The sequence below is a fragment of the Panthera onca genome, chromosome E1 (genome assembly GCF_046562875.1).
Source record: "Panthera onca isolate mPanOnc1 chromosome E1, mPanOnc1 haplotype 2, whole genome shotgun sequence".
Lineage (NCBI taxonomy): Eukaryota > Metazoa > Chordata > Mammalia > Carnivora > Felidae > Panthera > Panthera onca.
In genome coordinates this window covers 27,034,646-27,062,266 of record NC_138352.1, presented here as the reverse complement: position 1 = coordinate 27,062,266, position 27,621 = coordinate 27,034,646, and the positions used below count along the sequence as shown (strand labels likewise).

Here is a 27,621-nt window from a genome sequence, read left to right as displayed (position 1 = left end):
TTCTGTGAAAAGGTGATGCTTTATTATATAAAAACCTCCACCCACCCCCTTTCCCAGTCCCACGAGGCCACGCGTCAAGCAGATGTATCCGAGGCCAACTCTCTGGAAGGACAACCTGCTTTGTCTGAGGACGACCGGTCCAGGCTGGGTGCCTTCACAGGGGGAGTCCTGGCGGCGGGCTGGGCCCGGGGGCGCCCTGCGTGTCAGAAGGCCCAGTGTCATAGCCCAGCTTCCTCATGTCCTTGGTCACCACGTTGAAGAGGAGAGTGACAAAGCCCTGAGAGCGGACGCGGGTCACTGGGAAGAGAAGGGCAGCATCAGCTGGGCTGCTTTGGGAGTCTCTCGGCCTCAGCGTTTTCTCCTGTAAAATGGGAATGACTGCCGGCCCGTGCCCCTCCCTGGGAGGTGCTCTGGGGAAATGCCTGGGCCCTGCCCCTGCAGTCCCTCTGTGTGCCTGGCGGGTCTCTGGCTTCCACCCTGTTGCGTGGGGGTCTCCCCAGTCTCTCCCAGGCTCCAGCTTGCCTGTGGGGTGGCGGTGGGGTTGAGGGGATCAAGCTTTACCTTCCCGGCCTTCACCCTGAGCCACCACCTTGGGGTCTGTGTACTCGGGCCGCCGTCCCATGAACCAGCTGGAAGACAGGAGACCCTGGGTGAGCAGATCCTTCGCCTGGCCGTCCCTCAGCCCCGAGACACGGGCTCTCCCCTTACTTCAGAAACCAGCAGCCCTCCTCCAAGCCCTGTCCTAGGGCCGGGCCCTGGGCAGAACCTTCCCACGCCACCTCCCTCTGCCCGGGAAGGCGAGGCTGGGTGCCATGTGTGGCTTCCAGCAGGCGTGTGGGGCTCTGTGCCCCACCCCTCCTCAGCTGGATGCTGGGCTTTCCCATCACAGTCACCCATGGCTTTGAGGGACATGTGGGGCTGGGGGCACAGTGGGAGCCCAAGTGGAAATCCCAGAAAGAGGACGGCAGCATGAGGTGCCCCCCACCCCCCATGTGGGAGTTCAGCATCCCTGGGGCGGGCAGAGGGGCCAGACCTGGGCTCTCCACTTTCCTCTCAATGGTGCGGGATCCCACGCAAGTCACTTGCCATGTCTGAACCCTTGAGCCCCAGTGCCTCTCACCTGTACCTAATGGTACCTAGCTCCCCGGGCTCTAGGTGAACGCACTCTGTCAACTACCATGAGAAACATTAACCCTTCTATTTATGCCTCTCGCATAAATGCACCTGCCCCAAGGGTGGGCTTGCTCTGGGGTGACCGACACGATCACCTGACTCTGCAGTCACTGATATGAGGGGTGCACACTCAGTGCCAGGGACCCTGCCATGCCCACTGTCCACCTGCCCCTCACAGGGGCCCTGGTCTGTAAACCCCGCCTGTCAGAGGCTAAGGGCGGTGTGGTGACATGCCCAAGGCTACAGGCAGGGAGGTGAGGTGGGGCCTCCCCTCCGTCCCAGTTCAGCCCCAGGCCCTGTGGCCAGAGCCTCGCCTCCAACACATGCATTCAGGCCGGGAAACCCTCCCGGGGCCCATTCCCGGCCGGTGGGCCAGGTGTCCCATGCAGGAGCGCCTCCAGCCTGCGTTCTGGGGCCCGGCTGGTGGCAGGGGGGACCAGTGATGTAGCTGTGGGCGGTGGGCTCCCCACAGGAAAGGAGGCCCCTCTATCGGTCCAGGCCCAGGTTCCGGCATTCCCAGAGCAGGCTCTGCCCTGCCTCCCGCTACAGTGGCCTGCACTCCGCGCCCAGCGAAGCCACCCTTCCCGAGCAACACCCCTCCAGCTCCAGCTGGAGTCACCCCTTGGCCCAGGCCACCCCGACTGAGACAGCCCCGGCCCCCAGCCCACCGGCTGCTGCCCAGGGGAGGAAGCAATGTCTGCCCCCTGCTGTCTGCAGCTCCAGTGACACCCAGTAAGGGGCTCACTGGCTCCCAGCTGAGAGAGAGAGAGAGATGGGAGGGGGACTGGGAAGCCAGGGTTCCAGCCAGGGCTGGATGGGCGTATCGCCACTTCTCTGTGCCTCGGCGTCTCCATCTGAGGAGTGGGGCTGTGCACCTCGCAGGCACGGGAAGCAGCCACCGCGAGCGTGGCACACCCCGAGCACCCATACCCAGAGCTACCAGAGCCAGTGCGTTGCTTCCTCTCCTGAGGCCCAGGAGGGCAGACGCTTCAGGGTAGGGTAGAGCCTCCGTCCAGGCAAGGGCCTGAGGCAGGGAGGGCTGCAGGGGGCTGGAGGAACCAAGTCAGAGGGCACGTGCGGGCAGGGGAGAGGGCCCGAGGGCAGCAGGGCAGGAGAACGCAGGGCCTCGCAACATCCTAGCTGAAGTTAACGGTAAATGCGGAGATGTGCTCGAGTGGTTTCTAAAGCTGTTTTAGAAAACCATTTTTGTTGCTACGTGAAGACTAGATGGGAGGCGCTGTCATAGGCTGGATAATGGCCCCCAAGATATCAGGTCCTAATCCCTGGAACTTGCAAATGCGACCTTATTTGGGAAAAGGACCTTTGCACGTGAGATTAAGGTGAGGATCTTTAACGTGGGGAGACTGTCCTGGATTATCTGGATGGACCCTAAATGCCATCACCAGTGTCCTGAGAGAGGCGGAGGGAGATGTGACACAGGGGAGGAGGTGACATGTGAGGTCATACACATGACTGCAGAGGACACTGGAGCGATGCAGCCGCAGCCACCAGGAGCAGGAAGGGGCTGGGAACAGATTGTCCTCTAGAGTCTTGGCGGGGGGGGGGGGGCGGGGGGGGGAGCGCGCCCTGCCGGGTACCTTGATCGCAGCCCAGTGATACTGACTTTGGACCATGAGAAAAAAATGTCTGTCATTTAAGCCTCGAGTTGGTAGTGATTGGTTACAGCAGCCCAGGAAACTAATACGGGGCTGAGTGGGCCGGGCCAGGCCAGGCCAGGCGGCCGCGGGGGCAGGAACGAGAAGTCTCCTGCGGGAGCAAAGGCCACTGGGAGCCAGTTACACGCTGGCCTCCACGCGCGCCGGGCCACGTCTGGGAAGATTTTGATCAAACCGCCTTCGCTAATCAGACCTTCCTCTGGTGTCTGCAGTCCAAGCACACGCGGCCTTGCCCAGAGGAGACGGTCCCCTGCCCCGAGCTGCTGTCCCTGGGGCACCGGCAGAAACTTCGCCTGCCGTGTGAGCCGTAAGGCCTAACTTCCTCAGCAACGAAACCCTTTCCTCAGAGGGCCCTGGCCCTGAGACCCAGGCTGCCCTCAGCACGGCATGAACGCCCCGGCCCCGGGCAGCTGTGTGGGCTCAAAGCCCTTAACGTCCCGGGACCCGCCGACGGGCACCGCCCCCACTTTCCCGACGGTCCCACGGGGCGGGTGGCGTCCTCTCTAGCTTCCGCTGGCCCAGGGCACCGGCTAATAAGCCCCTTCCCGTCACGGTGGCCTCCCAGAGGGCAGGGGGCACCCCAGTTCGCCCCTCCCCCGGGACCCAGAACTCAGGGGGGCCTCCCTGGCTCAGGTCCAGCGCCGTCCCTCTGCGCAGCAGGGCTCCGGCCAAGGCTCACCCCGATACCGGCCAGGCCTGCCGGGGGCTGCTCGTCGGCTGCCACCCGGGGAGCCAGACGGTCCTCCATTTCCCCCACGTCGTCCTGCCTGTGAGCAGAGGGCCCGGGGCCCGCTCCTGGCTGAGCTGGCGGGGAGCAGGGGCGGCTGGCCGCCGCGCTAAGCTGACAGGAGCTTCTGGCCCCGACCTCGAGTCGGCCGGCCCTCCGAGCTTCGACGCGGAGGCGGTGAGGGGCAAGAGGCCTGGGCCCGGTCTCCCCCACATCCGTGCGCCAGCCCCCCTGCCTCCCGGGTGTCCCTCCCCCCCCCCCCCCCCCCCCCCCCCGCACCACCACTTACCAGCGACACCCCGTCCTTGCCGCTCCTCACACACGAAGCCCGTGGGCCTTGCACATGCGGTTTTCCTATGTCTGGAACATTCCTTCCCCACATCGCCCACCCTGGCCCTTACCTCTGCTCTAGTCTCTGCACAGATGTCACCCCCTTGAAGAGGCCCCGCTATGAGCCATTTCCTGACGGAAACTGCCGACCAGGAGTATCGTTGCCGTTCTGTTCGGCTCTTACTGCTGTACCCTCCCGCGTCCTATCTTTTTAACGTCATATTATGCCACGAGCATTTCCCCATCTGCTCTGCTCTGAACAAAGGCTGTTAACGCGGCCCAGGGTAACGGCGCACGGCCTTACGCGGCCGGAACGGTGGCTGAAGGGAGCCCAGTGACCCCCGGAAACCACACAGCCCCCGCTTCCATTTGTCCCCAGAGACAGAGCAGCAGGAGGCGACGAGGTTGCCCGGCACAAGTGAGGGGGGGACCGTGACAGCCCTCCCTGCGCTCCCCCTGCTTAGGTCAGAAGGAGGGGCTGGAGGCGACGCGTACGAAACTCACCTCGTAAACTTTTGCAGTTTAGACGTGGATTCTGGGACAAACATGGGGATGGTCCTTTTGTGCCTGAAACAAATGTTTTCACGGACACGTGTGCCGAGTCACAGAAGAGTGACGAACTTCCTGAGCCTCCCGCGAGCAGGAGCTGTCAGGCGGGCGGTGCCAGGTCAGCGGCAAGGCCAACCCGTCCGGCTGGCAGGGGCCGCACCCACCGGGCCCGGGCTGGGTGCTGAGAGCCGGGAGGCTGAGGCGGGGAGAGCGGGCCCGGCCTCTCGGAGGCCAGAGGCCCCGCGAGTCTTGTTTCTTTCAAAGGGTCAGGAGGATACAGAGGGCTACAGCCATCCGGCCCGGGGTCCCGGCTCACGCGCCCCTCCGAGGCTCCGGCCTCCACACGTCCAAAGGTGCCGCCACCTCCACGGCCCAGTTTGGACGCCCTTCCTCCAGGAAGCCCCTGACAATCCCCCGGACCTTCCCCGCCGTGGCCACCTGCCCCAGGCCTGCCCCTCACACCCCGTCCCCCACTCCTCTCCACACACCTCCCCTCACGTCTTGCACTTTCTGTCTCGGCAACGAGACTCCTCAGGGCGTTTGGTGCCCGCCGTCCCTCCATCTTCCTCCACCATCTCCAGACAAACTCCCGTCCTCTGGGCCCCAGAACACGCTGTGTCCATACCCTGTCACCGTGCTTAAGAACACGGTCGCTCCTCTCCGTCTGTGTCTACTAGTCTGGGGGCTTCCGAGGAAGGGCCCAGGCGGTCACACTAACGCCAGCAGGGCCGGGCACAGAAGGGGTATTAGCGAGAGCTCGCGGGACGCTGAGTGGCGCGGAAAGAGAGGCGTGGATGGAGTCTGAGCCGCAGCCCCAAACTGCCTGCGAACTCTGTCGCTGGGCCCAGCCCCTCGCAGGATATCCCCCGGTGCTTCCTGCCGGGGCCTCTGACACTCCCCCCACCCACCCACTGTCTCAGGGGGTGGGGGGCAGCCCTAGGTTCACCCATGTGGGTCTCCTTCCAGATATGGACTCTAACCCACAGCCCCCAAGCCGAGTTGCCCAGGCGCCTGGGGACCCCAGTGCATCCCCAGCCTAGAGGTGACATCCGTCCCAGGAAAAGGCCTGCTGGGGTTGCCCTGGTTCTCAGCCAGCACGGCCCAGCAAGGGAGGGACTGCGGCCCAGGGACCAGTCAGAGCCAGGACCTACCTGCCGGGCGAGAAAGGCAAGTGCACTGCCCCATAGCCTCGAACCACATCGTTCCCAAACACGTCTGGTCCATACACACTGAGCACGATCTGTGGCCCTTGGGAAGGACAAGACGAAAGGTCAGCAGGTGGCGAAACTGGGGGGGGGGGGGGGGGGGAAGGTGCCAGGCAGAGAACACGGATGGCGCTCAAAGTCCCAGGGGCTGTGGCTGCGCAGAGGGCAGGAGTGGACACGGGTCCCGTCCCCTGGGTCCGTATATTCATCCTCTGAATGTAGGGATGAAATCACTGCCCCAGGTGACAGGTGAAGTGAGTGGGTGCGGCCCCCAGGCAATGACCTGCCTTCCCGGCCTCTCGGTTTCCTCCTAAGACCAGGAGAGTAGTGCCTGACACAGAAGTGCTCCGTGTTAGGGAGAGGATCGTACCAAACAACGCGTGCCGAACATAGTACTTTGGTTTTACCCATTTTTTAAAAACTTTATACGAACGGAATCCTATAGTATGTGTATTGTTACTTAGCTTTTTCCTTTTTTTAATTATTTTTATTTATTCATTTATTTTATGTTTTATTTATTTTTGAGAGAGAGACAGACAGAGTGCGAGCAGGGGAGGGACAGAGAGGGAGACATAGAATCCAAAGCAGGCTCCAGGCTCCGAGTTGTCAGCACAGAACCCAATGCGGGGTTTGAGCCCATGAACCATGAGATCACAACCTGTGTGGAAGTCGGACGCTCAACCGACTGAACCACCCAGACGCCCTTTTTTTTTTTTTTTTTTTTTTTTTTAATTTTAGAGAGAGAGAGCATGAGCAGGGGAGAGGGGCAGAGGGAGAGAGAGAGACTCTTAAGCAGGCTCTTAAGCAGGCGGCTCAGCACCAAGCCCCATGCGGGACTCGATCCCACAACCCTGGGATCATGACATGAGCCAAAATCAAAAGTCAGACGCTCAACTGACTGAGCCGCCCAGGCGCCCCGGGACCCAGCTTCTTTATACTTCCACATCACGTTTGTGAGACTCTATCAAACTGTCATGTACGGGGTTTTGCTCGTTTTCAACGCTGGGTAACATTCTAGCTCCGGACAGAGAATGAGGACGTGGTTCACTCTAGTGCCGATGGACACGTGGGTGGTTTCTCCTTGGGGGACCCCCCGATGGGGAGACTATGCGCTCCCTGCTACTCTCGTCCAAGCTCCGGCCCCCTGTGCACGCACGTTTCTGCTGGGTACGTGTCCGGGGCGTCCCGCGGGGTACGCACACACTCGGGCTGAAAAGAGAACGCGGGGCCGTCTCCCAAAGGGGTCGTGTCACCCACACACTCCCGCCCGTGATTGGAGTTCCCTTCACACCACATGCTCACGAAGCTTAGGATCCTTCCTCCAGCATTCTCCCCTGAGCTATTCTGGTGCGTGGGCTGCGGCACCTCACGGTGGCTTTTAATTTTTAATATTTATTTATGTTTTTCAGAGAGAAAGAACATGAGCAGGGGAGGGGCAGAGAGAGAGGGAGACACAGAAACCTAAATAGGCTCCAGGCTCCGAGGTGGCAGCACAGAGCCCGACGCGGGGCTCGAACTCACAAGCTGTGAGGTCATGACCTGAGCCCAAGTCAAAGGCTGAGACGGAGCCACCCAGGCGCCCCTCACGGTGGCTTTCATTTGCATTTTCCTTAACTGTAATCTTTCTTACTAAAACAAAGCTGAGGCCCTGCTCTGTGTCTTGTCACTCAGATGTCCCCTTTTGTGAAGTACCCACTCAGTCTCTTTGCCCGTTTTTCTACCGGATGGATCTTTTTCTCATTGACGTGTAATGTGTACGTGTGTGAATTCTGCGGCCTGTCTTTTCGGGCCAATTGCCGTCTTCTGATGAATAGAAGCCTTTAGTTTGAGTATGGCCAAATCCCTGGATCTTTCCTTTAAAAAGTCCTTTGAAGGGGCGCCTGGGTGGCTCAGTCAGTTAAGCGTCTGACTTCAGCCCAGGTCATAATCTCACAGTTCATGAGCTCGAGCCTCGCGTGGGGCCCTCTGCTATCCGCTTGGAGCCCACTTTGGATCCTGTCCCCCTCTCTCTCTGCCCCTCCTCTGCTCGTTCTCTCTCCCCCTCTCTTTGAAAAAGTCTTCCCTTCCCTGCTATCATGGCTCTAGCGTCCTAGGCTGTCTTTCTGAAGCTTTACTACTTTGCTTTCACATTTCGATTTACACATCCACCTGGACCTGACTTTTGTGTATGTGTGGTAGGATGCGGGGATCCGGTTTCCTTCCCTGCGCATATCTGACTGTCCCGGTACCTTTTATCAAAGACCCCGGCTTTCCCCTCCTGCTCCACAGTGCCCTTTGTCACAAATCAACGGTCTACGTAGGCTTAGGTCTATCTTGGGGCTCTCTTTGGATCTGTCTGTCTGTCCATGTGCCAGAACTACACTTAGTTATTCTGCTTTAAAATTAAATTGAAGCTCGATGTGTGGTGGAACAAGTTATATTTTGATCTTGTAAGGAATTTCTTTTTAAAATGCCACTTTCGATTCACTTTTTATGCACGTATTTTAGTTACTTTTATACAGAAAGCCACTGGTTTTTGTGTGCCCATCTCATATCCAGCATCCATGGAAACTTATTAATTCTATAACTTCTCTGTAGGTCATTTTGCACATTCTTTAAAAAAATTTGTTTACGTTTATTTATTTGAGAGAGAAAGAGGGTGGGCAGGGGATGGACACAGAGAGAGAGAGAGAGAGAGAGAGAGAGAGAGAGAGAGAGAGATTGAGAATCCCAAGCAGGCTCTGCACTGTCAGTGTAGACCCTGATGCAGGGTTCAAGCTCATGAACCGTGAGATCATGACGGGAGCCTAAACCAAGAGTCAGATGCTCGACCGACTGAGCCACCCGGGCGCCCCCATTTTGCACCCTCTACATACACAAGGTTACCTGTGCAAAACAATTTTGTTCTCCCTAATTCTTATGCCTTTTGTTTGTGATGGTGCCAGCAGGAAGGAAATTTCACTTAGGAGAGGTGATATTTGCTCTAAGTGTTTTATAGAGAACCTTCATCAGATTAAGAAAGTTTCCTCCTGTTCCTAGTTTGCTAAGTGTTTACCACGAATGGATGTCGAATTTTATCTTGGTTTCTTCATTTATAGGGATGATCGTGACTTTCCTTCTTTTTAAAGCAGTGAATCACACTGGTTGATTTCAGATGTTCCACGTACAAGCTTTGTATTTCTGGAATAAACCGTACTTGTTCAGGATGTATTATCCCCCTTCCATCCTGCTAGACTTGGCTTACGGATATTTCGTTTGGGAGTTTTGGCCACCATGTTCCGGGTCTGGAATGATCTGGAGCCGGGCTGCTTCTCCCTTCCTCCCAGGGTGCAGCACCTCGAGGTCTCTGTCCGAGTTGCAGGGGCTTTGTTGATTCTTGTGCCCCGAACCCAGTGCAGCTGTCAAAAGTCTCAGTCAGCCTCTCAGTCACCTCTGGTGGAGTCAGCAAATACTTGCAGGGGTGATGTGAGCGGGATCATGTCTCTAGATTTTGTTTTCCCCCGGCTCTTGGCCTGGTGACTCTCCAATACTTGGCCAGCTCCCTGAGGCCTTCAAAGAGTTGTGTTTGTTTTTGCTTCTTAGTAGTTTATCCACCTCTCCTAGCTTTCCTCAGCAGCAGGAGACTGCTCCGTAATCCAGAACCCCGTTCCAGGAAGCCTATGGAATGGGGCGCCTGGGTGGCTCTGTCAGTTAAGCGTCCGACTTTGGCTCAGGTCGTGATCTCATGGTTCGTGGGTTCGAGCCCCACGTCGGGCTCTGTGCTGACAGCTCAGAGCCTGGAGCTGCTTCAAATTCTGTGTCTCTCCCTCTTTCTGGCCCTCCCCCACTTGTGCTCTCTCTCTCTCTCAAAAATAAATTAACATTAAAAAAAAAAAAAAAAGCATCTATTGAAGCATCTTACTCCTGGATAAAGACAAGATGCAGTCCAGGCAGCCCTGCTCCGGACCCTCTGTACCCAGTAAGCCTAGGCCCCAGGCCACACGAGGCAGAAAGGCCCAGGCTATGAAATCAGATGGACCTGAAAGCCGGTCCACACTCAGCTCCTAGCTATAAAGTTGAAGGCAAATGACGTCACTTTCTGTGTCAGTTTCCTAATGTGGGAAAAGAAATGGAATGCAATCTGTCCACCACATAGGATTAGGAAGCTAGGAAAAGCACACATGGGGGGAGTATTCACAGCCCCTTTGGAGCGACCCCAGACTTTGCACACAGTAGGCGGTTATTAAGCGAGAGCGAATTCCAACTACTGGACAAGGCAGATCGTAAACACTGCAAGCAACGAGGGCGCTGGGAAGGAGGCCAGAGATGGCAGCGGGAAGGGGTGTCCCAGGCAGAGGGGACAGCACGAACCAAGCCTCGGAGAGGTGACTCGAGGGATGTGCACAGGAGGTGTGGACGGCTCCGGTCTGGCCGCAGCACAAGACACGATCGCAAGCTGAGAGCCTTGCAGGCCAGACCGCCACAGCCATGGACACCAGGCTGTGCCCTTCCCAGCCCCAGAGCTGTCCAAGGCACAGGCCGGGGCCTCACCCGATCGGCTCTGAGCTCCCAAAATGTCAACTGCACAGCATGTAGACGAACTGGGGTGGGGAAGTGGGGGGAAGCGGCCAGGTGTCAAGAGAGCCCACGGCAAGGCTGACATAAGGGTCCCGGAGGTGGGCGGTGGAGAGCCGGGAGCGGACAGTGGTGGCAGGATGAGGCCCGGACTGTCCTGGGGGCGCCTCCCCGTCCCGGTCCCCGCAGGGCCCCCGGGGACTCACAGCCGTAGGGGTTGGTGCTTTTAAAGGTGACGTCGATGGGGAAGTTCCACACCAGCGCCTGCCGCACGTCTCGGCTCTTGGATGTGATCTGTGAGATGCCCTCCTCCAGACCCTGTGAGCACAGAGACAGTGACAGCCCGAGCTCCAGCTGCCATGCACGCCCCCTACCTGGGTGGGCGGGCGGGAGGGCTGTGTCCTTCCCTTCTGCCCACATGCTAACTTCCCAACAACAGGGTCTGCGAGGTCACGGAGCAGCTCCTAGGTCTCTCCGGGTTTTATTTCGTTCGAGCTTGACGGCCTGGAGCCAACTGGGCGCAAGCAAGTTCTCCCCTCGCCAGCCCGAGGAACCGGCTCCGGCCGGCCGGCCCCTCGGATGTCACCGATTTCACCCCGACGCTTCCTGTCGGGGCACAAGTGCGTGCGATTTTGCCCATCACCAAACAGTCCTGCCCTCCTTCTTCCTCCACCCGTCAACCCGTTCGATGCTCCCTGCCAAGCAAAACTCCTTGAAAGGTCTGTCCGTTACTCCCTGGCTCCAGTTCCTTCTCTGCTTTTGAGAAGCGACTTCAGTCTGGCTACAGGCTCCCACTCTACCAACGTGTTTTTGTGACGTAGCACCAGTGACCCCAGCATCGCTGTATCTATGGACACTTCTCTGTCCTCAGTTCACCTGACCCAGTGGCAGCGCTGGACCCGGCCGATCGCTTCCTGACACGCTCCCCCTGCGTGGTTTCTGGGACACGGTACGTACGTACGTCTTTGGGTCTTTCCTCCTCACGGGAGGGGTGGTCCCCACTGTTGCTCTCAGCACTTGCTCCTGTCGTGTGGGAGCGTCCCGGGGCTCCGTGTTGGGACGCTCCTCTAACCGGCACTCGTGATCTCAGCCATCTCGGGGCTGCCGACATGGTCTGGGTGTGGCTGATTCCCAGACCCGTGTCTCCAGCCTGGTCCTTGCCTCCGACCTGCAGATCAGCACGGCCCCACCCCCAATGCCCACCCGGCACCTCCGCCTGGATATCTAGTGGGAACCTCAACACTTGCCGGGCCGAGTTCTGGAAAGTTCTTCCAGATCTGCTCTCTCTAGTCTTCTCAATCGAATGGCAGCTGTGCTAAGTGCCCAGGCTAGAAAGCTTGGTGCTACTTTTAACTACTTTCTGTCATGCCGCACATCTGTCCGAGAGGAAACCCCGTTGTCTCCCGTCTTGTTCGACCACCTGTCATCACCCCCCGTGCTGCGCCTTGTCCACGTGCCGTGTCTGCTCGTCTGTTTCTGGTAACCGTCCATGGCGTCCCTGCTTTGGCCCTTGCTCCCCTGTCTACTGGGAACACAGAAGCTGGAGGGGGCTTTGAAAAACATAAGACGGGTCACTTTCTCTCTGTTCTAGACTCTCTGAGGGGGTCCCAGTTCACCCCGAGTGAGGCTGTGGTCCTCACTCTGACTTACCGTGTCCTTCAAGGCCTGCCCCATCTTCGACACCCCCTGCTTCATCCCCAGTCACTCCCCTTCCTGCTCACGCTCCTCACTGGCCTCCCTCCTGCTCCTCAAGCACGCCAGGCGCACCCCTGCCTCAGGGCCCGTGTGCCGCTGCTCCTTTGGTCTGGAAAGTTCTTTCCACAGACTTCCGCATGGCTTATTCCCGCACTTCCCTCGGGTCTTTACCCAAAGTTACCTTCTCAGGGAGGCCTTCCCTGGCCATCTGATCTAGATTCCAGCTTCTCTCTATCCCGCACACCTCCCTGCCCGACGCTACTTTCTCCTTGGCACTTTTCACTAGAACATACTAGAACACTAGTATTTAGTGTCTGTCTTGCCCCACAAGAACGGGCACTCAACAAAGTCTGGGACTCTCGTCTGGCTTCGTTCACCACTGTCTCCCTGTCACCCAGAAGGCTGCCAACAGTTACTCAGTTAGGGGGTTAAGAGAAAGTAAGTGTTGTCACCTCGCTGTGCAGAGGAGGAGACAGGCTCAGCGAGGCTTCGACAAGTGCTGCACACAGTAAAGTGTGGAGCGAGCCGACCTGGTCGTCCCAGCCCATCTCCTGGTGGAGACAGACTGTTCCCAGGGAAGTCTTGCAAGGACGGCTTCCGTTCTGCCTCCTGACTCCCCAGGGTCCTCCCCATGAGCTAAGAGAGGCCAAGTGATGAAGGGACTTGCCCAGAGGCGCCACAGGGTGGCTACTTCCAGGCTGGCCGTCTGGGGCCTGCGTGCCTGCGCCACCCACACATGCCTCCTTGCTGCCGCGTGCAAGTTCCCGGGGTGAGGCTCGCGGGCAAGCGCAGCCTGGATCCGGGAGCCCGCCCGTGGCTGCGTCCTCCACTCCAGCTTTACCAGGAACAAAGTCGTGTTTTAGAACCCCCGGAACTCAGTGTCTACCTCTCAGTGCGTTCTGAACTGGGAGAGGAAGGGATGTATGATGGACACCTTGAGAAACCCCAACAGTCGTGGGGGCTGTGAGTGAGGGAGGCCCGAGAGCCCAGCTTACCGCCGCGGGGGCCCAGTCCTGGCCATACACAAAGCAGTACTTGCAGTAGAGGTCATCATACTCAGGAAACTGTGGAAACAAACACACACAGGTTCTGTTTACAGGGACTCGTGGTGAAGCTACGTTGGCCAGGTAAGGGCAGCTGACGGGAGTTCTGAACACGGGGCGCCTGGGGTGGCGTCTAAGAGACAGCCGGACGAGGAGTTCGGCAGAGGGGCCGGGGCCCGAGATGTGGGGGTCCAAGGGAGAGTCCCAGGCTGCTACTGCCCTCGAGCCTTTGCCCAGCCTCTGCCTTCCGTCTGACATGCCCTTCCCATTCCTTCATCTGGCAGACTCCCGTTCGTCCTTCAAAACTTACCTTCCAGAGAGCCCGCCCTAACCTCCAGGCTGTTTCAAGGGCCACCGCCTCGCGCTGCCAGCCCCTGGTCCTTCCTTCCGCCAAAGCTCTGACTGCCCGTGTTTATTTCTGCCAACCCCATCTGACTGCGAGCTGAGAACAAGAGTGATGACGTTTTGGTGTCCCCGATGCTTGGCACAAGGGTAGGCATAGAGAGGAGGTCTAAGGGAATGGTGAAGTGAAAGGTCTAAGAACCCGGATGCTAGCGGGACAGAGAGCAAACACAGGGCTGGAGTTCAAGGCCTGAAGAGGGGGAGGGGCCCACAACTGAGTGGGAGGCACAGTGGGGGTGGCAAGCGGGCTGTCAGTAGAGGTAGTTGTGATGCTGCCCAGCCAAAGGCCCCTACGGGGACAGAAGAGGAGCAGACAGTCTTGGGCACTAGGACCAAGGCCGGGGAAGGGGGGGGGGGGGGGGACCGGGTGGGTGCACGGGGGCATAATCCCAATGAAACAGGAAGGCAAGAGACACCTACTAAGAGATCGTGGCCGGGCTTTGCCCAAACCATCTCACTTAATCCTCACAAGGATATAATCAACGCCATCTTCCAACAGCCTGGAAGGGTAATGCAGCAAAGCTCTGGCACAAGACAGACCGGGTTCAAATCTCAGCCTTGCCACTGCCTTTGGGCAAGTGTTCCCCCATCTGTAAAATGGTGGTGTTAGTAATACCCACTTCCCAGGACTGTTGTGAGGACTGAATGAGCAGTGCTGGGCGCCAAGTCTGACGCATAAGGAATACGTGGTGCGTATATCTCTGTGCGTATATAAATATGACAAATGGTTCTTCTCAAGTGTCGGGGGATGGAGGGTAGCGTCTCCTTCTGTCAGACTGGACAGACTCTCCCTGGATCTTTCCACCATCACCATCGTTGTATCGGATCGCCTAAATCACCTCCATTCTAATCCAAGTTTAAGGATTCGAGGGCTCAGAGTGCGGAGCACTTGAGGACCGAGGCCCAGCGTGCCGGTCGGGTCTCGGCTCGTCCCGTTACACCCGCGTTAGGCTCCTGCCCGTGACTCAACAGAGTGGACACGATCCGAACCAGGGGTCACAGGCTCGGCCGAGCGTGCCCTCGGTACCAGCTCAACCTCTCGAGGTCTGTTTCCACACGCGCACGTCGGGCGCGAAGACTCCGCCAAGCCTCTCAAGGGCTGGTTCCCCTCCCCCGTCTAACCCAGGAAGAGAGAGGCTCGCAGGAACGACGCGCCTCTCCGGAGCCACACAGCAGCCCGGGAGATCGCGGGATAGGCCCCGGGGGGAGACAAGGGGAAGGCCGGGCAAGGTCCACGGCCGCTCACCTGGGCGCTCTCCACCTGCCCGTTGACCATGAGTAGGAAGACGCTGGGACCCGCGGCCGCCATGGCAGGCTGGGGGCGCCTGGAAACAACCCAGGCTGCGCGCGGGGTTGCTAAGAGGCGCCGGGTTGCCCTGGAAACAGACGGCGTGGCGCGTGGGACACGCTTCTTGGGAGCGGCACCTTCGCGGAGGCGTGCATGTGTGGGACAGTGCGCAGGCGCAGTCAGCGGCTGCTTGTGCGAGGGGCGGGGCTTTGGGGGGAGGGGCTCGGCAGTCCCACCCCTCTCCGGGGGAGCCGGGACCGTCCACGCAGGCTGGGCGGGAGCGTGGGCCCGTTGTGTAGAATCCAACCCCGCCGTCCGATCCGGTTACACCCGCAGGGAGTGTGTATCCACTCGGCCTCGGCGCTGCCCGCCCCGAAGCGCAGAGGCCCGCCCTGACTCAGGCGGGCCAGGAGCCAAGTGGTGCAGATGCTCTCCGCCACTAGATGTCGCTGTGGCGCTACCTGGAGGATGGCGGCCAGGGCGTGCGGAGGAGGGAAGGGACCCTGGTGCGCGACCACCGCGTGTCGCGTGTCGCAGGCAACGCTCGAAGGCCACGAGTCAGACGAGGCTCGGGGCCGCCCGGGTTCTGGAGAGTCTCCAGCTGGGGCCCAGCAGCGCCCAGCGTCAGGTCAAGGGGATGCCCCTTTGGGGCTTTTGAGGTCCTCGCCCCCCAAGAAGTTGTGTAAACAAACTTGGGAGGGACCTCCAGAAAACTTTAGTCCAAGCCACGCCTCCTCAATGTGAAGGGGGGAAACTGAGGGGCACGGAGGGGCAGCACCTGGCATCCCAGTCATCTGGGTGTAGGGGGAAGAGTGAGCCAGAACCCATGGCTCTGCCTGGTTCCTGTTCAAATAACTGACTCCCTGGCCGTCCTGCGTAGGTCATGGTTTCTGTTAACACAGCAATCCGATCCTCCTTAGCACCCACCGTGGTTTGTATTTGCACATTTATTACTGTCATGACTCGGGCTATTGCTTGCCTCCCCTCCTCTAGACAAGCCCGCCTGTTGCCTGAGACCATGGGCCCCACTGATCCCTGGTTCTGGTTGCCTGGCACATAGGAAGCACTGGTAACATTGTTGGATGAAGGAATAATTGTGAGTACATCTCAATTACTCAAAGAGGAAGCAGATCCAGAGAGGGGAGTTTGCTGGGAACAGTCACAGCGGCAGGTAAGTAGCTGGATCAGGGTTCAAACCCAGGACTTCACAGGCTAAAGATCCTCAGTGCCTCCTCTGTCTGGTCCCAGGCCGGGCCCAAGGACGCTTCTTGGCCAGGGTGGGAAAAGTGGCATTAGAGACCTTATCTCTGATCCAGGAAATGAAGGGAGGCACAGGCCTGTAGACTTCTGGGAGGCCAGGCCCCCAGCAGGGACCCCAGGTGATCACCCCCTGTAGCAGCCAGCTGTTAGCTTGGAAGCAGACCAGGGGGCTCCCATCAGACACCTGTGTGGGAGAGGGAAGGAGGGGTCAAAGCCAGCAGGGACCCACTGACCACTCCCTGAGAGGCGAGCAGAGATACCTGATTGGGGGGGTGGGGGGCAGCCAGGGTTCCCACCTCTGACAGGAGATGCTGACGCTGGGGAGGCCAGATGGTTAGGGGCCCCAGTGCAACACACAGAGCTCAGAGCTCGGGTGGACTCGGTCATCCCCCCTCCCCCCATCGCTCACACCCCCTTGCCAGTTAAAATGCTTTCTCCCACAAATTCTACCACTCTTGCCTGACCCTTTCCTCCTTGTGGCTTTTGAGGCTCAGTATTACACAAAAGTCGGTTTTTAACAAAACGCTTGTGTTTTGTCAGATAACCAGGGGCTTTCCAGAGGTTCAAAACCTGACTATGTCAAAGGCTGCCCCACATTCAAGCAGGACCTAAACGGGAAGTCTCCCCAGGGGGTGGGAAGCCCCTAATCAGGGGTGCACATTAGCTGCTTGCCTGGGTGTGATGGAATAGGAGACCCTGGGAGGATGACCAGCCTGGCTCTACCGAGTCTAGAGGCATTAGGAGGGGCTGTAGGGGAGGACATGTCTCGGGGCCTGCTTGGGCCCAGCTCGAATCCTTACCACCAGTTCAGAGGGGCCGGTGGGGGGCTTGGTGCACCGGGAGCCCTCAGGCAGGCTGGCCTCCGGGTCAGGACAGTCAGGGTGGAGGCGAAAGGCATCTTTGCAGGTGTGGATATGCAGTGGTCTCAGCGGGACACTGTGCAGCTCTCGGGGTGGGATGTAGGGATCTGCTGGGGGCGGGGGGGGGGGGCGGGCAGGGGAGGGCTGCGATGGGCGGACCCTCAGCCAGGACTGATATCCGGCAGGTTTGCACCAGCCCTGCCCTGCCGGTTGGCACACCGCAGAGTTTCCCTCCCTGCCCCAAGCCTCCCTGCCCTGAACCCAGTCGTGAGCTTCCAGTCCTCCCTGACGCTCCTCACCTCCACCTCCCTCTGCTATGGCCCCATCCTCCCCTGCATTCTCACGGTGCTCCCAGGGAAGCTTTAAGCCTGGGGAGGAGGCCAGGAGCGTGCCCAGGGCCAGCCTTTGGGGCTGGGAGCTGACTCAGGCATAGTGGGGCGTCCCTGCTCACCCTCTCCCCTGCATGCTGGCATCTCTGGTGCTGACCGTTGGCTGGCCAGAGCCAGGCTGTTCTCCGGGCTCGGAGACTGTGGGGATTACTGCCCCCGCAGGTGCCCCAATCTCCACCTTGGCTGTCTGCCTCGCCCAGTCCAGCGCCCCCTGCTGCCCTCAACCATCCCAGGCACCTCTCCCATCCTACCGATACCAGCCTCAAACCCTTGGGCCCAGCAGAGCAGCCGTGGGAGGAAAGGTTGGGGCCGGGTGGCCAGAGGGACCGGCTGCACGGCGCTGCTGAGAGGTGGTGGCCTTGCCAGTCGAGCCAGGGCCAGGCCACCGGACGCAGAGCCCTCACTCCCTCCCGGGGACAGGAGCAGCTCCTCCACACGGGAAATGCTCTTGCAACTGTCCAGCACCAGGCGGTCTGGGCCCAGGGTCACTCTGAACTGGGACCGAGGCCCGCTGTAGAGATCAGGAGGTAGTGAGCCTGGGGGCCTCCCCTCTGGAGCCCCTCTCCACCACCCTCCCGGGCCCTGCACCCACCTGCCCAAGCAGCTGGCTCCTGCGAGCACCCACTCTTGGGAGATGAGGGCCCCCTCGCAGCGGTAGCGGGCATCCAGGAAGATGCTTGCCTGCCAAGGCCACGCGGCCGGGCCCTTCCTGCTGTTGGCCTCCGTCGGCCTGATTCCCGCACCTCAGGAAATGAGGCCTCACAGCTCCGCTCCGGGACCCCCACACCCGGTGGGGGGGGGGGCGGGGGTGGTCTTGCGTTCATTTCTTTCCTATCTGGCCCGCCGCCTTTCCATCCAGGCCCCTGCTAACCTCTGCAGCCCCAGATCCGACCTCTCGCCCCCTCCCGCCCGAGGCCAGGCTGCCTGTGATGCGATCCTGTGTGAGCCGGAGAAAGCTACCTAACCTCTCAGGGTCTCAGTTTCCTAGTTCCACCCCGAGGGGTCTTGTGACTTTTAGAGGGAGGAATGTAGGTCAGAGACTGAGCACATCATCTCCGCCCCTGCCCACCGAGAGAACTCCTATTCAGCCTTCAAAGCCCACTTTTGTGAAGTCTTCTTTGCCTGCCTGTCCCCAGCCCCTCCCCATCTTCCCCGTGGGGAAGATTGCCTCACCTTCCTGCCCAGAAGCTCAGTGTAGGTGGGTATCCAGCTCTGCTTGCTTTTCTCTCAAGATGGGGAGCTCACTCATTGCTAAGGCAGCTGGGCCTCATTTAGGTGCCTTCACCCTGTCCGTGTGGTTTGACCCTCAGGATCTTCACAGGTCAGGCCCCATCCACACGGAGCTCCTCCCTGGAGGCTACACACCCCCCACTGCCTGTCACCGTGTCTGTCCTGCACCCGAGTTCCTGTTACTCGAACCCAAGTCTGGGTCGTCAGTTTTAAGAGAACCTGGACTCTCAGCCCTCCAGGGATGGGTGTCCCCCCCACCCTGCGGAGGCCACCTCCTTCACCCTCTATCCCCAGCCCCCTTCCCGCAGCCTCTTACCAGACAGGAGCAGCAGCACCGGCAACATTTGCATAGCGGGCCCCGGGTCTCGTCCCCACCGGGTCTGGTCTCCTCCCCGCCAGCCCAGGACATTTAACGTCTCCGGCGTCCCCTCCCCACCACCCACACAAGGCCCACGTCACCAGGCCAGGGGGAACTGGCCTGGGAAAGAGGAAGCGGCCATGGCAGGACTGGCAGGGGGCAGGCGTCCTGGCGACAGACCTAGGCCCATCCTGGTGACCGCAGCAGGGACTCACATCCCGCCCTGCCTCCAGTCTCAGGTGACAGGTGGAGAGGGCAGCTGGCCCGAACCCACAGCAGCACTGATAATCCCAACCCCCCCTCTGTTGATGCCCCAGCGAGCTCTGGGACGCCCATGCCGAGGGTTCCCCACAGCAACTCCACGAGAGCCGTCCTGCCACCTGCCAGTCCCTGTTACAGATGGGGAAGTCGAGGCTCGGAGAGGTGAAGTGATTTGCCGAGATCAGTGTTGGAAGCAGAGTTGGATTCAAACCAGAGTCTGTGCAACTCCAGATCACCACATCCTTCCCTCTCACAGCTCTTGGTCTTTCTTCCTGGCTCAGGCGCTCGGCTCTTCACGCCAAGAATGCTTGTGGGCTCCCCGCCAGATGCAGCACAGGCCAGACCACAGCTGAATCCCCCAGGCAATGCAAAGGTAGGCCCTTTGTGGCGTGTCACGCCCCTCTGGCCCCTCCTGCGGCTGTCCCCCTGCCCCCCCGGCCCCCCAGCCTCACGGTGCTGGATGCCTGCATGCACACCGCCTTCTTACAAATCGTATGTATTTGTTTTCGCTGAGGTGGAATTCACATAACCATTCTTTAAGTTACAATTCAGTGTACCCCAGTGCCTTTGCACATGCTCTATTCTTCAAGCCTGGAATATCCCTTCCGCCTTTGCTGCCTGAAAGCTCCTTACTGAACTTCAAGATCCAGATCAATGTCCCCTCCTTCAGCCTGCCTTTCTTCTGTCCCCCTGCCCCATGTTGGTCCAGGGGCTTTCTCTGGACCTCTCAGCCCCCCAGTCACAGCCCTACCCCGAAAAGGCTGCGGTCTGACCCGGACTCCCAGACCACGCTGAGAACTCTGTGAGTGCCCGTGGAGAGAGGGCACATTGGAGCCACTTACTAATTGCTTGTGGAATGACTGCATGAGCGAGTGAATGGGTGGGAGTCTTTGGGGGATACTGGAGGGGGTAGGGCTGGAGCCTTAAGGTTCCAGCTGCAGGGGGGAGGTGTAGATTCAGGAAGGGGGGAGAAGAAGACTCGGGGACCCCAACCTCCAGCAGCATGACAGAATAATCGGGTCTGGGGCAGAGCCCGACATAGAACAAAGGGCCCTCAGTTTCCGTCTCCAGCCTGTCTCCGCTTTTCAGTGTGACCCCGGGCAAGTCATTGCCTTACTCAGGATCTCAGTGTTTGCATTAGTAAGAGAGGGGCAATGCCTGGACTATCTCGTTCTCCTGTTGAGTCATGGGAAGGGCTGGGGGGGGGGGGGCTTCCTGGCCCCTCCAAATCAACCTCCGCGACTGGGGCATGCCCTCTTAACCCCTGATGTTCAAGGGAGGAAGTGCGTGGAGTGGCTGCTTCCGGAGTTAGCCAGCAGAGGGAGCTGTGGAGAAATGGGTCACACAGTCTTGGGTTCTAATCCAGACCCTGCCCCTTACTAGCTGTGTGAACCTGGGCTGGGTGCTTAAGTTTTCTGAGCCTCAGCTTTCCAGGCACACCTGTCTAGTGGGGCTCGGTAAATGGTAGCAAGGGTCTCCACTGTGAGGATGGGGATGTGATTGGAGTCCACATCGCTGGTAGACAAATGGAATCGCTGGCCAAATTCTGGAAAACACTGTACGTCTTTTTTTTTTTTTTTTATGTTTATTTATTTTTAAGAGAGAGAGAGAGACAGAGAGACAGAGCGTGAGCAGGGATGGGGCAGGGAGAGAGGGAGACGCAGAATGTGAAGCAGGCTCCAGGCTCTGAGCTGTCAGCACAGAGCCCGATGCGGGGCTCGAACTCACAAACCGCGAGATCGTGACCCGAGCTGAAGTCAGATGCTTAACCGACTGAGCCACCCTGACGCCCCAAAACACTGTAAGTCTTTAAAAACCATTCATCTTTGGGGTGCCTGGGTGGTGCCTCTCTGTCTCAAAGGTAAATAAACATTTAAAAAATGTTTAAAAACACATTCGTCTTTAGGGGTGCCCGGATGGCTCAGTCGGTGAGCGTCCTACTCTTGATCTCAGCTCAGGACTTGATCTCGGGGTCGTGAGTTCAAGCCCTGCGTTGGGCTCCACAAATGGGCATGAAGCCTACTTAAACAGAAAACCGTTCATCTTTAATCCGGAGGAAATAAACACGTTGGCCGAAGCCAGGCAAGTTACATGAAGCATGTTCACATGTCGGGCACATGACACGTAGGCCACACGTAACAGAAAACTCATTTGGGGCTTACATACATGGAGGTCATTTGTCTCAAACATACAGTCCAGAACTGACAGGGCGGCTCGGCTATGCCATCAGGGACCCAGGCTCATTCTATCTTCCTGCTCCACCTTCTTAACATGTGGCTTTTGTCCTCATAACCACAAGGTGGCTGATTCCGCTTCGTTCCGGCGAGACTTTGTGTAGCATGTGACATCCCATACAAACCACTGATTGGAGGAGGCCTTTCGGACACAACCCATCAGCCAGAACTACTTGACAGGGCATGTCTCGCTGCAAGGGAGTCTGGGAACTTGAGCGTTTTTCTGTCCGGGCTGCCCAGGATAGGACAGCAAGAGACAGGGCAGTTAGAATGAGCGTTGCATTAGCCAATTCTTCAATTCCAGGGCTGCTTCTGTTGATCTTAAGCGCATCTCCACATCTAGCTTTTGTTTTCCTCCGTTGAAAGACACGGCTGCCAGGAGTATTTCTTTGCTTCAGGAGAACATGACCGTGCGGGCATGGAAATAAGGGAGTAACGCATCAAGCTTTGCCTCAGGCAGTTGTTGTGGATGGGGTGGTATTTAGAACACGGACTAACTCTTGTGGCATGGGCACCCACTGATGCAATCAGATGCCCAGTGGCTCAAAACATGCTCGACCAATCCGCGCGGACACCTGTCGATGGGCCGGACTGCCTCACGCCGGCAGAATGCCGGCCCCCGCGGTAGGTGTTTCGATCCACGGTTGCCTCAACTTCCACAGCTGGAAAATCCTGTCCTGTTGGGTGAATGTTCAGATGACATTACGTCAGTCAAAGAAAGCCTTGTTGGCTCTTGACGTGTAATCCCTGGCCTGTGGGTCATGGGTGGGTCAGGGTCATGGGTGGGTCGGGGGTCATGGGTGGGTCGGGGGTCATGGGTGGGTCAGGGGTGGGTCGGGGGTCAGGGGTGGGTCAGGGGTCATGGGTGGGTCGGGGGTCATGGGTGGGTCAGGGTCATGGGTGGGTCGGGGATCAAGGGTGGGTCAGGGTCATGGGTGGGTCGGGGGTCATGGGTGGGTCAGGGGTGGCATGCCCGTGGCCTGACTGGCTTGTGGGAGGGGGTGCAGGTGCCGGTTGCTCCTCATGAGCCTTCCCTGCCTCCCCGGAGTTCCAGCCCAGGAGGGAGATGCGTGGTGAAGGGAAGGGAGAGAGGTGATCTCCCCAGGAGATGGTGGGGACGCTCTCTGGCGAGAGAGGCTGCTGCGGACTAAGAGAATCTAGGATGATTTCTTATTTTTTAAAGTTTATTTTGAGAGAGAGGGAGAGAGAGAGCGCATGCACGCACCAGCAGAGGAGGGGCAGAGCCAGAGAGAGAGAACGTCAAGGAGGCTCAGTGCTGTCGGTGCAGAGCCCGACGCGGGGCTCTATCCCACGAACCGTGAGATTATGACCTGAGCTGAAATCAAGAGTTGGACGCTCAACTGACTGAGCCCCCCAGGCACCCCTAGTATGGTGTTATTTATTTATTTATTTATATTTGTTTATTTAATTCACATAGGAATAGAATTCAGTGGTTTTTGTTTTCAGGGATAGAATTTAGTGACTCATCGCTTACATATAATACTCAGTGCTCATCCCAGCAAGTGCCCTCCTTAATCCCCCTCACCCCTTTAGCCCTTCCCCCCACCCAACACCCCACCAGCAACCCTCAGTTTGTTCTCTGTATTTAAGAGTCTCCTATGGTTTGCCTCCCTCTCTGTTTTTATCTTATTTTTGCTTCCCTTCCCTCGTGTTCATTTGTTTGGTGTCTTCAATTCCACATATGAGTGAAGTCAGGATATCTGTCTTTCTCTGACTGATTTCGCTTAGCGTGATACCCTCTGGTTCCATCCACGTAGTTGCAAATGGCAAGATTTCATTCTTTTTCATCACCGAGTAATACTCCATCGTATGTATATACCACATCTTCCTTATCCATTCATCAGTCAATGGACATTTGGGCTCTTTCCATGCTTTGGCTATTGTAGATAGTGCTGCTATAAACTTTGGGGTGCATGTGACCCTTCACATTAGCATTTTTGTATCCTTTGGATAAATACCTAGTAGTGCAATTGCTGGGTCGTAGGGTACTTCTATTTTTAATGTTTTGAGGAACCTCCATACTATTTTCCAGAGTGGCTGCACCAGTTTGCATTCCCAGATATCACTTAAAAAAAAACAAACTTTCTTATTGTTTATTTATTTTTGAGAGAGAGACAGAGTTCGAGAGGTGAAGGGGCAGAGAGAGAGCGAGACACGGAATCCGAAGCAGGCTCCAGGCTCCGAGCTGTCAGCACAGAGCCCTATGCAGGGCTTGAACTCATGAAATGCGAGATCATGACCTGAGCTGAAATCGGACGTTTAACCGACTGAGCCCTCCAGGCGCCCTCCCCCACCAGATGTCACTTTTAAATGGACCAAAGTCACCCAGGCTGGGAAAAGGGACAACAGAAGGATGATTTTTTTTTTTTTAAGTGTCCCAGATGACAAATCCATGTAAGTGTCTCCATGTGGTGCTTGAGAAGAATCCAAGTGGAGATTGCATTGTTTAAGTGACTTCCTCTACTTGATGAAAATTCGTGATTTCAAAACATGCTGTCATAGGGGTGCCTGGGTGGTTCAGTCGGTTGACTGTCTGACTCTTGACTTTGGCTCAGGTTATGATCTCACCATTTATGGGTTTGAGCCCTGCATGAGGCTCTGCACCGACAGTATGGAGCCTGCTTGGGATTTCTCTCTCTCTCTCTCTCTCTCTCTCTCTCTCTGCCCCTCCCCTGCTCACTTGCTCTCTCTCTAAAGAAGCAAACTTTCAAAAAATAAAATAAAACAACATTGTCTAAAAAAATGCTGCTGCGGGGGCATCTGGCTAGCTCTGTTGGTGGAACGTGCAACTTTTGATCTTGGGGTTTTGAGTCCAAGCCATTGGGTGTAGAGATTACTTAAAAATAAAATCTTTAGGGATGCTTGGGTGGCTCAGTTGGTTGGGCCTCCGACTTCGGCTCAGGTCATGATCTCACGGTCCGTGGGTTCGAGCCCCACGTCGGGCTCTGTGCTGTCAGCTCAGAGCCTGGAGCCTGCTTGGGATTCTGTGTCTCCTTTTCTTTCTGCCCCTCCCCTGCTCATACACACACACATACACACAAACTCTCTCTCTTTGTCTCTCTCAAAAATAAACTTAACAAAAGAAAAAAAAATTTTTTTAATTAAAATACATTAAAAAATTTTTTTAAATGTTGTTACAGGATCAGTCCAACAAAATGTAATCTGATATTTGTTGGCTCTTTTTGACAGTGTTGAAATTAAATGAATTGAAAGCGGCGTGGGGGGGGGGCGGGAAACAAAAAAAGTGTGAGTTTTTACATCATAACATGTAGGATTACAACGTAACATGTAAAAAAAACAAACAACTGGGAGTTGTTTGTATGTATGTTGTTATATGGCCAATAATTAGGACTTCTGACAGTTCTAGAGTGTTTCTTCCTCATAGCTATGAAATGTCTCCCCTCTGAGAAATGGTGGGGTGGATGGGGTTCCTGGTGCCACATTTTTGGGGTGGTAGATATTGCAAAGTGCTTTCCCATCTGTTCAGCTGCATGGCCCCCCACAATAGCTGCAGAGGTGGAAGGTAACAGCTCCCCCACAGGGGACGAAGCCAAGAGGCTCAGAGCTGGACGGGACCTCTCTAAATTGCACAGCAAGGTGGTAGTGGGCGGGGCTAGAATCCAGGTCGGCTTCTGGCTGGCTCCTGCAGGGGCGTGGCCTCGGTGGGGGGTGGGGGTAGAAGGCATGAACACCGAGACCAGTAAACGGATGTTCCCAACAGTGTGAGGCAGGGATAAGTGCTAGGAAGAAGAAATAAAACAGTGCAAAGGGCTGGAGAGTGATGGGGGTTATTGTAGGTGGGTGCCCAGGGAAGACCTCTTAGAGGAGGAAAGTTTGAGCAAAATCCCAAGAGAAGTGAAGGGGTGAGCCACGCGAGGACCTGGGGTTGAGCACTTCCAGAAGAAGCCCAGTCAGTGCAAAGGTCCGGAGGTGGCGTTTGCTGAAGGAACAGAGAGGCAGGCTGGAGCCCGCTCGCACTGACTTGCACGGACTCACAAAGACAGCTGTGCCCAACTTTGCCTTCGGTGATGTCACATCGGTAGCTTGAACTCAGCCACAGAGGGAGCATTTACACCACAGAAATTGGTAAATGCTAAACTCGGGGCTTTTGGGTTTTTATATTTGATTGTTTTTCGGAGGGCCACCCTCAGCAGCCCGGCACTGGGGGCGGGAGATGGGTTTGGAGAGCTCACCAGGGCCTCGCGGCAGTGGAGGGTTTTGAGCCAAGGAAGGATGTGAAGTGACTTGGGTTTTAACAGAGTTTCCGGCCACCATGTGGGGAAGAGACCATGGGCCTTGGGGGTCGGGGGTCGGGGGGTCTGGGAGGCCAGTGAGGGGGCAGATGTGAATCCAGAAAGGATTGCCAGATTTAGCAAATGAAAATACACAACCTCTGGCCTCAGGGAACCTGATCCCTATACCTCCCTTCCATTCTTCACGAGTGGGGCGTGCGGGGCCAGGTGAGGGACTTGACCTATGGAAGCAGGAAGCTACTGCAGGGACACGATCTGATCTGTGTTTCCCAAAACCTCTCTCTGGCTGCTGTGCAGAGACTAGGGTCCAGGAGCAGGAGAGGGAGCCCAGGGGACAATGCAACAGGAAATGATGGTGGCCGGGACTAGGCCGTGAGCCGGGAGGATGGCGCTTCTCCAACTCGGGCTCCCCTACTCACTCTGCTCCAGCTCCAGGGACACTCCTGCCTCAGGGCCTTTGCACCTGCTGTTCCCTCTGCCTGGACTGCTCTTCCATCAAATCTCCACAGGGGATTCCTTCCTCTCCTCCTTCAAATCCTTGCTGCAACGTCACCGTCTCTGTCCGGCCTTCCCTGACCATCCTGTTTACAATAACACCCCCCTCCCTGCCCCCCACCCCCGCATTACTTCCTACTGCTGCCCCCTGCTTTATTTTTCCGCATGGTGCTTATCACCTTCTAAGACCAGTGTAATTGAGTTGATTTGTTCTGCTGCTCTCTTTCAGCCAAAATCTGAATTCCTCAAGGGCAGAGACTTCTGTCTGTCTCACGGCCGAATCCCCAGAACCAGGAACAGCGTCTGGCACACGGTAGGTGCTCCACACCATTGAGTCAGTGACTGGATGTCCGCATTTGGGCCTGTTGGAGGTTGTAGATTGGAGGCGTAGGTGGGGGCGGGGGGTGACTCCCAGGTGCCTGCCCTGGATGGAGGTGCCGTTTGCTGAGATGAGGGGCCTCAGGGTGGGGCGCTGTGAGCGTGGTATTAGTCACAGGAATTGGAGGGCTTGTGGGGGGTCCACAGGGAGATGTCTGGGGAGCACTGGCTGTCGGGACCTGGAGCTCGGGGAGAGGGCCGGGCTGGAGCAGCGTTGAAAGCGGTCCGTGCAAAGCTCAGGGAGGAACAGAGCGAGGAGGGGACAGGGGCCGGGCCAAGCCCCAAGATACAACATTCCAGAGAAGGGCAGACCTGGGGCGGGGGGGGGGGGAGTCAGGAGAGGCGGGGTGCCATGAGGTTGATGTCCCCGATGACATTCATCCTGGGCCAGTCTTTGCGAGGACAGAGCAGATGCAGTTCTCCAGCCCACAGCCAGGGTAATCGCGGGCAGGCCTCAGGAATGTTCTGGGATGGGTAAGATCGGTGCAGTGTGTTCGCCCAGCTAGTGGGTTCTCCGGGGACCATGATGGATTGCAGCACCAAGGGCGGAGCTCCAGAGTCTGTGACAGATGTGATGCCATCTCCCCCCACCCCCCGCATCCCCGCCCAGGTCCCCCGGTCAGCCGGGGTGGGCCGAGTGAGGGAAGCAGGGGAGAAGAGGGGTGCCGAGAAACCACAAATGACCTCAAGCTGGAGCCGTCTAGCCATGAGGTCAGCCCACCCAGCCATCCAGGCTTTTGGAAGTCAAGGACAGCAACTTCCTGGCAGGCTCCTGGCTCTCCCTTCCACCCAAACTGCAATCAACTCGCAGGCTGGCCTGGGGGCAGTCCCTTCTCCTGCGGGGGGTGGGGGAGGGTGGGCAGGGAGTACTGGCATTCAAATCCCCCCGGCCACACTGAGGTCCAGCGTGGTCACATCCCATGTCCGGCTTGCTGGGCCCCCGGCAGCGGCTCCCCCACGTCCCCTCCCTGTTCCCCGAGTCTGGGAGTTTACAAGCCTCTCTGACTTAGGCACTGACACTTCCAGGCAGAAATTGCTCCTTCCTATTTGCCTCATGACCTTTGGAGTGGAGGCAGCCTGTCCTGGCCACCGTGTGCTGAGGCAAAAACAGACAAAGTACAAGCACCAGAAGAAGGAAGGGGTGTGTGTGTGTGTGTGTGTGTATGTGTGTATCTTTGCATGCGTGTGCAAGCCCCCATGTGTTTCCGAATGTGCGTCCCAGTAGCTTGCATCTCCATGGGTACATGTCCCCGTGTGTGTA

The 27,621-nt window shown here is 57.7% G+C and overlaps 2 protein-coding genes and 1 long non-coding RNA gene across 3 annotated transcripts; 1 reads left to right on the top strand and 2 right to left on the bottom strand.

The window, feature by feature from the left end:
- B9D1 (B9 domain containing 1) lies at window positions 1-14,815 on the bottom strand. Its single transcript, XM_060647151.3, has 7 exons — window positions 14,580-14,815; window positions 12,884-12,952; window positions 10,400-10,511; window positions 5,607-5,703; window positions 4,411-4,473; window positions 562-629; window positions 1-297 (listed from the first exon to the last, which is right to left on the bottom strand). The coding sequence occupies exons 1-7, from the start codon at window positions 14,640-14,642 to the stop codon at window positions 155-157; spliced, it is 615 nt and encodes a 204-aa protein (XP_060503134.1). The 5' UTR covers window positions 14,643-14,815; the 3' UTR covers window positions 1-154.
- An 11-nt stretch (window positions 14,816-14,826) lies between these two features.
- On the top strand, window positions 14,827-26,656 carry LOC132688248 (uncharacterized). Its single transcript, XR_009614457.3, has 3 exons — window positions 14,827-15,792; window positions 19,261-19,352; window positions 26,212-26,656. It is a non-coding gene; the product is annotated as an uncharacterized LOC132688248 (long non-coding RNA).
- LOC132688243 (serine protease 33-like) lies at window positions 15,791-18,786 on the bottom strand. Its single transcript, XM_060647149.3, has 5 exons — window positions 18,677-18,786; window positions 17,723-17,873; window positions 17,382-17,641; window positions 16,682-16,848; window positions 15,791-16,065 (listed from the first exon to the last, which is right to left on the bottom strand). Exons 1-5 carry the CDS (start codon window positions 18,708-18,710, stop codon window positions 15,844-15,846), a joined length of 834 nt encoding a protein of 277 aa, XP_060503132.1. The 5' UTR covers window positions 18,711-18,786; the 3' UTR covers window positions 15,791-15,843.
- Window positions 26,657-27,621: the final 965 nt, after the last annotated feature.